Source organism: Palaemon carinicauda, chromosome 26, assembly GCF_036898095.1.
Source record: "Palaemon carinicauda isolate YSFRI2023 chromosome 26, ASM3689809v2, whole genome shotgun sequence".
In the NCBI taxonomy this organism is placed as follows: Eukaryota; Metazoa; Arthropoda; class Malacostraca; order Decapoda; family Palaemonidae; genus Palaemon; species Palaemon carinicauda.
This window is the reverse complement of record NC_090750.1, coordinates 73,408,824-73,419,506: the sequence shown is the minus strand read 5'-3', so window position 1 is coordinate 73,419,506 and position 10,683 is coordinate 73,408,824. Positions and strand designations below refer to the sequence as shown.

Genomic DNA, 10,683 nt, shown 5'->3' with positions numbered 1-10,683 from the left:
TTTTATGTAGTTTATTTTATATACCGACATTTTTCTGTTAAAGTGAGTCTCCAAAAATATTTACAAATAACTTTTCCCACCCTTTTTCTTAGATGGCGTCAAAATCAATGTCATAAAGTGCCCTATTATGAAAACGCTAAAGCTTATTGCAACTTTCCCTGATTATTTCCGTATCCAGTCTTTTTTCCTCCTCTATTGACTGGCCTTATAAGCCTCACCACCCCGTGTGGGTATCCACAATCGGCTGATTAATCACAAGAATAGACTTTGATTGTCCCTTTTAAGAGTGGGGATAGGGATTGGGGGCAGCCATATTCCTTGGAAGAAATATATTATATAATATACCAGTGGTTCCCAACCTTTTTTCTGTCATTTCCCCCCTGCACCTAGTTCAACCATCCAGATTTCCCCCTTCATGCCCCACCAAGCCCTCATGCCCTCTTGCCTGCCTCAGAAATGGGCATGACACTCCAATTCTCCCCTTGAATATCATGTCTTTGAGAACTGATATGATCATATCACAATTGAATGGCTAACAACAAATTGCCTCACGTACTATGAGGACATTTTCAGCTTGTTTTAGTTTAGTAGGTAGTGTAATTATTTCCCCCCTGGAAGCTTCAAATTTCCCCTCAGGGGAAATTTCCCCCAGGTTTGGAATCACTGCTATATACAATTCCTCCATATCCCTACGCCACTAGAGAGAAGAGGAAGTATTATCTTTACAACATCATCCACTCAAGTCTCAAACTGCTTGAAGCGATGGCCTAATTGTCCTAATTGGTAACGTCTCTGCCTGGTGTTTCCCAGTCGGAAGTTCGAGTCCCGCTCAGTCTCGTTAGTGCCATTAGTGTCTGCAACCTTACCATCCTTGTGAGCTAAGGTTGGGAGTTTGGGGTACCCTATATACCTATCTGCTGAGTCATCAGCAGCCTTTGCCTGGCCCTCCCTGGTCCTAGCTTGGGTGGAGAGGGAGACTTGAGCGCAGATCATATGATATATGGTCTGTCTCTAGGGCATTTTCCTGCTTGATAGGGCAATGTCACTGTTCCATGCTTCCCATAAGTGGCCTTTAAACCTTTAAAAGTAAAGGTGTAAAAGTATAGTCTATTTTGCAAGTTTGAACATCATTATCTTAAAATCACTTCGTGCGCCATCGAATTTAAGGTTCTCGAACTAATGATAGATAACTTTCAATAATCTTCAGTAGATAAAATTTCACCTAGATTGCTAACTATGTCTTATCTGAATAAAAAATAATGTCTAGAGAGAGATCCTTTTCTGTTGACTCAACGATTTGATATTCTTTTTAATTTTCAGTGTTCCCAAAGTTTTTGTTTATCTTTGAGAGACTTTTCTTACGTAACAATGAAAAAGAAAAAACTTCTCTTTTATGTTACAATGCAAATATAATCTGTTTTCGAATGTGGATATCAAAACATTAAAAGATAAATTTTTTTTGAAGTACTATTTTTTTTTGAAATCTGGTAAAAAAAAAGAAAAAAAAAAAAAACTCGGATATAAGACAAAATAAATCACTCTTTTTGAACCTGCTTCTAATTAATTTATAAAACCGAAATCATTAACAAAAACAGTATTTAACATTTTTCAATTATTATCATTATTATTATTATTATTATTATTATTATTATTGAAGTTCTTTCTACATACTACTAGAATCATCATGTTTATTCCAATGGGATTTATTTTCTATTTAGAAACCATTTACTAGATGAAGTCGGGGTTACACGGTCGAACGGTTCGTCGAACGCAGTTCGACAGACAAGTGTTTGAAGTGGTGTTCGAACGTGTGGTCGAACACGATCGTCGAACGGTTCGAAGAAAGTCTGTTCTCTCCTGACTATTGTGGGCGGGGCTTCATTGTCCCCAAATCTTATGCATTTGTGGTTGACTTCACCTTTACGAACCGTTTGACAAGTAGGTTCGTCAACCGGGTTCGATGAACTGTTCGATTGCGTAAACCAGTGGTTCCCAACCTTTTTTCTGTCATTTCCCCCCTGCACCCAGTTCAACCATCCAGATTTCCCCCTTCATGCCCCGCCCAGCCCTCATGCCCACTCGCCTGCCTCAGAAATGGGCATGACAGTCCAATTCTCCCCTTGAATATCATGTCTTTGAGAACTGATATGATCATATCACAATTGAATGGCTAACAACAAATTGCCTCACGTACTATGAGGACATTTTCAGCTTGTTTTAGTTAGTAGGTAGTGTAATTATTTCCCCCCTGGAAGCTTCAAATTTCCCCCCAGGGGGAAATTTCCCCCAGGTTGGGAACCACTGGTGTAAACCCCTTAAGAGACGCACTTCTTATGAATTTTCCGTAATTGGTTCTGCTTCTCGAAAGTACAGCAGCAAAACTTTCCTTATAACTAAACTAAAACTTTTTCTGTGAAGAATATAATTAATGCGACACTTATAAGTAGCTTATGGGGATAAAGTTAAGGAAATTGGTACACTATTCTATCTTATTTTTTCTTCCTCTTGTTATTTTGGAGTTTCTATAGTTTATTATGATAGATTTATTTTAATGTTTTTATTATTCTTAAACCTCTGTTGTAATATATTTGGTTATTTTCTTTCCTCACTAAGCTATTTTCCCTGATGAAGCCCTTGGGATTATAGCATCCTGCTTTTCCAACTAGGGTTGTAGCTTAGCAAGTAATAATAATAATAATAATAATAATAATAATGATAATAATAATAATAATAATTGATGATGATGATGATGATGATAATAATAATAATAATAATAATAATAATAATAATAATGATAATAATAATAATAATAATAATGATAATTGATAATAATAATAATAATAATAATAATAATAATAATAATAATAATAATAATAATAATGATAATAATAATAATAATAATAATTGATGATGATAATAATAATAATAATAATAATAATAATAATAATAATAATAATAATAATAATGATAATAATAATAATAATAATAATAATAATAATAATAATAATAATAATAATAGCGTACATGAAGATATTCCAGATATTGATTGATACGAGCCCTACATCTAATAATAATAATAATAATAATAATAATAATAATAATAGCAACAACAACAACAATAATAATAATAATAATAATAATAATAATAATAATAATAATAATAATAATAATAATAATAATAGCGTACATGAAGATATTCCAGATATTGATTAATAAGAGCCCTACATCTCATGGCAAATTTATACCATTACGGAAATGATAGTGAATCTAATTCTAAATATCGTGATTTCTAATATCAAAAAAATTAATTTAATCCTGAAAATGATAATTGGAAGGCTTAACCAAAATTTCATTTTAATATACTTGAGACGAAGTGCACACACTATAGTCCATTTCTTTTAGCGATGCATATTTGCACCGACTCGCAACGGTGCCCTTTTAGCTCGGAAAAGTTTCCTGATCGCTGATTGGTTAGAATTATCTTGTCCAACTAATCAGCGATCCGGAAACTTTTCCGAGCTAAAAGGGCACCGCTGCAAGTCGGTGCAAATATGCATCGCTAAAAGAAATGGACTATAAGAGCATATAGAAAAAGTTTACAATTTGGAACTTGAACATTATAGGTACTTCACTTCCTGATAATCTTCATGTCTAAAACGGGAAAATATATGCTCATGAGTCCCTCGTTTTGGAATATATTTCTAATGTTTATTATAATTTCAAGTCTATTAATTCATTCTAGTCGAGCAACAAGATCACAATAACAATAATAATAATAATGATGATGATGATGATGATGATAATAATAATAATAATTTTAGTAATAATAATAATAATAATAATAATAATAATAATAATAATAATAATAATAATAATAATAATAATAATAATAATAATAGCTTATCAAGTAATGATTATAAAAATAATTTAGTGTACATTGTGTATGCAAACAGATTACAAACATGATCTAAACTAAAATGGGGTTTTTCTTTCCTTTGTCAGAAAAAAATCACTGATGATATCATCAAATGATAGTTTGTCACTTTCTATATACAGTAGGTAGGTAGTAGGTTGGCCAGGGCACCAGCCACCCATTGAAATATTACCGTTAGAGAGTTATTGGGTCCATTATCTGGCCAGACAGTACTACATTAGATCCCTCTCTCAGGTTACCGCTAATTTTTTCTTTGCCTACACATAAACCGAATATTCTGATAATGGCATATTTCTAATGTTTATTATAATTTCAAGTCAATTAATTCATTCTAGTAGAGCAACAAGATCACAATTTGGCACTTGAACATTATAGGTACTTCACTTCCTGATAATCTTCATGCCTAAAACGGGAAAATATGCGCGATTGAGTCCCTGTTTTTGGGACACATTTTTAATTTTTAATATATTTTCAAGTACATTAATCTATTCTTGTAGAGCAACAAGCAGTTAAAACGAAAATATGTGTCCCTCTTTTTGGGACACATTTCTAATTTTTAATTTTCAGGTCAATTAATTTATTCTTGTAGAGCAACAAGCAGTTAAAACGAAAATATGTGTCCCTCTTTTTGGGACACATTTCTAATTTTTAATTTTCAGGTCAATTAATTTATTCTTGTAGAGCAACAAGCAGTTAAAACGAAAATATGAGTCCCTCTTTTTGGGACACATTTCTAATTTTTGATTTTCAAGTCAATTAATTTATTCTTGTAGAGCAATAAGCAGTTAAAACGAAAATACGTGTCCCTCTTTTTGGGACACATTTCTAATTTTTTTATTTTCAAGTCAATTAATTCATTCTTGTAGAGCAACAAGCAGTTAAAACGAAAATATGTGTCCCTCTTTTTGGGACACATTTTTTATTTTTAATTTTCAAGTCAATTAATTTATTCTTGTCGAGCAATAAGCAATTAAAGTTAATAAAACTTCCCTTCTCCATGAAAAAATGAATTTACGTCTTACCTACAAAAGTAAGGTAAACTCCTATGAAAAAGAGGACATTTCTGGAACAGCAAGCAGTTAAAACGAAAATATGTGTCCCTCTTTTTGGGACACATTTTTAATTTCTAATTTTCAAGTCCATTAATTTATTCTTGTAGAGCAACAAGCAATTAAGTTTAATATATCTTTGCTTCTCCATGAAAAAATGATTTTAACAGTCTTACCTACAAAAGTTAGGTAAACTCCTATGAAAAAGAGGACATTTCTGGAACAACAAGCAGTTAAAACGAAAATACGTGTCCCTCTTTTTGGGACACATTTCTAATTTTTAATTTTCAGGTCAATTAATTTATTCTTGTAGAGCAATAAGCAATTAAAGTTGATAAAACTTCCCTTCTCCATGAAAAAAATGAATTTACGTCTTACAATTAATTTATTCTTGTAGAGCAATAAGCAATTAAAGTTAATAAAACTTCCCTTCTCCATGAAAAATTAATTTACGTCTTACCTACAAAAGTAAGGTAAACTCCAATGAAAAAGAGGACATTTCTGGACACCGGCGCCACGGAGGACTTCGTTTCCACCTCCGATGTCCAATCTGTAGCATTGCTGTCCATGGTTGAATTGGACACGTCGGTTTCGTCTGGATCAAAGACGTCGTTCATTTTGTCTGGGAAGGGAGGCCTTTGACTTCTTTGACCTGATCTTGGAATAGAAAGAAAAATTATTAGTCAAAATCAGAAAAAATAAACTGATTAGTGAAAAATCAGTAAAAAATAAATTGAATAGTCAAAATCAGAAAAAATAAATTGAATAGTCAAAATCAGAAAAAAATAAATTGAATAGTCAAAATCAGAAAAAAATTAATTGAATAGTCAAAATCAGTAAGAAATAAATTGAATAGTCAAAATCAGTAAAAAATAAATTGATTAGTCGAAATCAGAACTTACCTGATCTTGGAATAGGAAAAAAAAGATTAGTCAAAATCAGAAAAATTAATTGAATAGTCAAAATCAGTAAAAAATAAATTGATTAGTCAAAATCAGAAAAAATAAATTGAATAATCAAAATCAGAAAAAATAAATTGATTAGTCAAAATCAGAAAAAATAAATTGAAGTCAAAATCAGAAAAAATAAATTGAATAGTCAAAATCAGAAAAAAATAAATTGATTAGTCAAAATCAGAAAAAAATAAATTGAATAGTCAAAATCAGAAAAAAATAAATTGAATAGTCAAAATCAGAAAATATAAATTGAATAGTCAAAATCAGAAAAAAATAAATTGAATAGTCAAAATCAGAAAAAAATAAATTGAATAGTCAACATCAGAAAAAATAAATTGATTAATCAAAATCAAAACGTACATGACGCTTGGTGAGAAAGTCAAAATGTATGTTGCCTTGATTACAGGTGAGAATGGTGTGGATAACAGTTGATTTGGAACATGGAATAAATTTTTTTTTTTTTTTTTTTTTTTTTTTTTACACTGTTAAAAAAAACTAATCTAATAGGAAAATCTCCGTGAAAAAAATTTACTGTTCACAACCGTATTTCAGTAAAATTCAGGCGACCGTAATTTTTCCTTACTTTGTTATTATCTTTAACGGATAGGTGACCGTAATATCACTCTTTTAAGTCAATATATCCGTTTTTAAAACGGTAAAAATCCTGGAATAAATGTTGCCAGACATTTACCGTTTTGTTAATGCAAATTTTTAACAGTGTAGCTAAACCTGCAAAGAATAATTGGCACACCTGCATGAGGTTTTCATACATTTATAACAACCGATCTGTAGTCTATTTCTTTTAGCAGGCAGATTTGCACCGACTCGCAGCGGTGCCCTTTTAGCTCGGAAAAGTTTCCTGATCGCCGATTGGTTAGAATTATCTTGTCCAACCAATCAGGGATCAGGAAACTTTTCCGAGGTAAAAGGGCACCCCTGCGAGTCTGTGCAAATCTGCCTCGGTAAAAGAAATGGACTATAGTTTAGCAGTCATTAAACTTGAGCTCTTCCTCAACATAATAATGCGTATTTTAGAACGAATAGAATGAATAGACATGATTACAATAAATAAAAGAGTATAATTATAAGAGTAAATTAGCGTTCATATCAAAGGCCAGAAATTCAATGCTAACTCAATAAGTTGCTTTGTGTTAGTAAACATTGTCATCTAAAGTTAATTAACGATCACAATAACGCGTATGAAACTGAAAAATGTCCTTTGAAGTATTTAATGATTTTTCAAAACATTCGAGAAATTTTTGGATGTAATTACTGGAGCGTAAAGAATTTCAAAAGGTTCAACGGAAACTCAACTAAATTCATATCTCGAATACATAATGGATACAGAATTCTATTAAAATTGTATGCTTTGATTCATATGTTCTCCCCTTAATATCATCAACTATTCATAGAAAAGTCCTTTTTATTTACATTTATTCTATGTGAATTGGGAAGTCTCGACCAAAGAGACCCGAGCAGCTGTGACGTCAAATAGTCTTTAACCACATCAATTTCATGAGCAATTCGTATTTTGCATAAACATTAGTTGGTGTCAAGTATTGCTTCTATTCGTATCTTTGAAGATTAGTTAATTTAAATAAAACAAAATATATATTATGATATATAAATTAAGCCTCGCAATAACACAATCCAGTTTCTTAGTTATATCTAGTACTAAAATAAAAACCCTCATTTTCATCTACTGTCTATCTACCAAAGGTCCTTCCCCCAATTTTGAGGGGTCGCCAACTTAATAAAGAGAACTAAAGGGGACTTTCCTTCTCTTCGCTCCTCCCAGCCTGACGAGGGATTCAGCCAAGTTTGGTTGGCACTACTATAGTCAATTCTTTTTAGTGAGGCAGATTTGCACCGACTCGCAGGGGGTGCCCTTTTCGCTCGGAAAGGTTTCCTGATCGCTGATTGGTTGGACAAAATAATTCTAACCAATCAGATGGCGGGAAACTTTTCCGAACTAAAAGGGCACCGCTGCGAGTCGGTGCAAATGCGCCTCATTAAAAAAAGATGTGTATAGAGTGCCACAGCCCACCCTCCTCCATTATCCACCACAAATGAAGTTTCATATGCTCATTCCCCTACTGCTGCTACCTCAGTCCTCCCCAAGGTACCGAAGGAAGCAGCAAATCCTACCAGAACTGCGTCACAATCGTTCGCCATTCACGATATTTTCTCATTTTCATTGTTTGGGAATATAATAAAATATTTGCCGTAATAAAACAAACAAATCGTGGGCAATCTTATCACATCGATTGTTGCAACACCATTATACACAATGTAAGGAATGCTAAACATAAACTAGACAATAAAGAAGTAATGGCAAGAAGAAAAAGAAAATGGAAACACATTAATTCAAAATAAGGAAAATGACCATTCAAAAATGAACATCATATTTGTCACCTCAATAGCGATTATGCCACAGGCAACAAGTTTTGCAAGGGACACTTGAGAACAATGGAATCCTGTTTACCAGAAGGAGTCTCTTTTCAAATCCTGTTTACCAGGAGTCTCTTTTCATAGGATGGACTTTGATACACTGCAGTGAACATGAAACGGAGGGAATAACAGTTACTACTCTACGCGCTTCCACGACAGATAGTTGGCAAACTTCAACCAACCATTTGTAAGCGTCACTATCCGTCTATTCTCTGCTCTCTGCTTCTGGATTAAATAAAAAATACAGAGAATGATGCAGAGAATGATGGTTAGAAGGAAAATTGATGCAGAGAATAATGGTCAGAAGGGAAATTAATGTAGACGATAATGGTTTGAAGGAAAAGTAATGTGACGAATAAGTGTTAGAAGGAAACTTAGTGCAGAGAATGATGATTAGAAGGAAAATTGATGCAGTGAATAATGGTTATAAGGAAAAATAATGCAGATGATGACGGCTAGAAGGAAAATTAATGGACAGAATATTGACTAGAAGGAAAATTGATGCAGAGAATAATGGTTACAAGGAAAATTAATGCAAAGGATAATGGTTAGAAGGAAAATTGATGCAGAGAATAATGGTCAGAAAGGAAATTAATGTAAACGATAATGGTTAGAAGGAAAATTAATGTGACGAATAAGTGTTAGAAGGAAAATTAATGCAGAGGATAATGGCTAGAAGGAAAACTAAGGGAGAGAATACTGACTAGAAGGAAAATTGATGCAGAGAATAATGGTTACAAGGAAAATTAATGCAAAGGATAATGGTTAGAAGGAAAATTAATGCATTGAATAATGGCTAGAAGGAAAATTAATGCATTGAATAATGGCTAGAAGAAAAATTAATGCAGAGAATAATGGTTAGAAGGAAAACTAATACATTTAATAATGGCTAGAAGGAAAATTAATGAAGAGAATAATGGTTAGAAGGAAAATTGATGCATTGAATAATGGCTAGAAAGAAAATTAATGGAGAGAATAATGGTTAAAAGGAAAATTAATGCAGAGAATAATGACTAGAATTAAAATTTTGGTCACCCACAAATCTGATAGTAAAATTTGGACATCCATAAATCCGAGTATTTAGTTTTGATTATCTGCAAAGCTGATCAGTAAATTGTGAACATGAATTGTACACCCAAAAACCCGAAAAGCAAGTTCAGCATAAATGTTTGTGGCTATTGATTGTTTGCTTTTTGATAGTTTGTATAAACTATCAATGATGCAATCTTCAACAATCTTTAAGGCTTGCGGTGGCCTATTTGAAACGTCCCTTCCTGGTGATCCCCGGACTGGGAATCGAGTCCCGCTCAAGTTCGATAGTTTCTTGTAGTGTCTGCAACTACACTATCCTTGTGAGCTACGGATGGGGGATTTGGGGGAGCTTATAGGTCTACCTGCTGAGTCATCAGCAGCCATTAGCTGGCCCTCCTTGGTCCTAGCTTGGGTGGAGAGGGGGATTGAGCGTTGATCATATGTATATGTCATTCTCTAGGGCATTGTCCTGCTAGCAAGGGCAATGTCACTGTCCCTTGCCTCTGCAATTCGTGAGTGGCCTCTATATATATATAATTCAAATAATGGCTATTATTCAGACTACCTTACTAAATAAAACGAGAACTTCTTCATATTCTTCCTAAATATAACAACGTTATTCTATGATTAACAAACAAGACATTTCTTTCATGTGACATCATTCAACTCAGGGTTAACATTTTGCGATCAGAACTTCAAGAATGTACATAATATCCCGAGCGTCGTTCCATGCCTCTTTCGACTTTCTCATATATTACCCAAAATATAAGATCTTGATATCACCCTTTTTTTTTACGGTTATGTTGCGCTCTTATGTGCATAATATATTTTTTTCCCACTAATATCTAAATACATCAGTTGTTGGAATCCTTCATAAATATTGTCATAACAAACCGACCACAAGAGATTGTAGATCTGGAAATGCGTTGCGAACTGAAGACTTTGTTCTTATTTCGATTCCCAGTGGAATTATAAACCCAGAAAATCTACAAAGTTTAGGAGAATCATCTGTATGGAAAAGCTAACAAGTTTGAGACAGGAAGGGAAGTTTGAAAAGAGGATTAAGAATATATTATTTACAGAGGTTAAACACGTTTTATGGTGAACATACCAAAGTGTAGGGAAATCTGATGAATGTTTAATGTAGGTAATTTATTATCATTATTATTATTAGTAGTAGTAGTATTATTATTAAAAGAAGGAGTTTTACCAGCCCAATGAGTCAAGCTTGACTCTCACAGGGCTGGCCCGAAAAAAATCG

General features: G+C 33.0%; 1 protein-coding gene across 2 annotated transcripts in view; it reads right to left on the bottom strand.

Annotated features, from left to right (window-relative positions):
- LOC137620227 (visual pigment-like receptor peropsin) overlaps positions 1-5,637 on the bottom strand; it is a 33,880-nt gene extending 28,243 nt beyond the window's left edge. For both annotated transcript variants that reach the window (XM_068350461.1, XM_068350462.1), the window contains exon 1: positions 5,444-5,637. In XM_068350461.1, the coding sequence (XP_068206562.1) occupies positions 5,444-5,600 (157 nt within the window). In that variant the 5' untranslated portion in view covers positions 5,601-5,637. The remainder of the gene's footprint in view (positions 1-5,443) is intronic.
- Between the last annotated feature and the right edge of the window lie 5,046 nt (positions 5,638-10,683).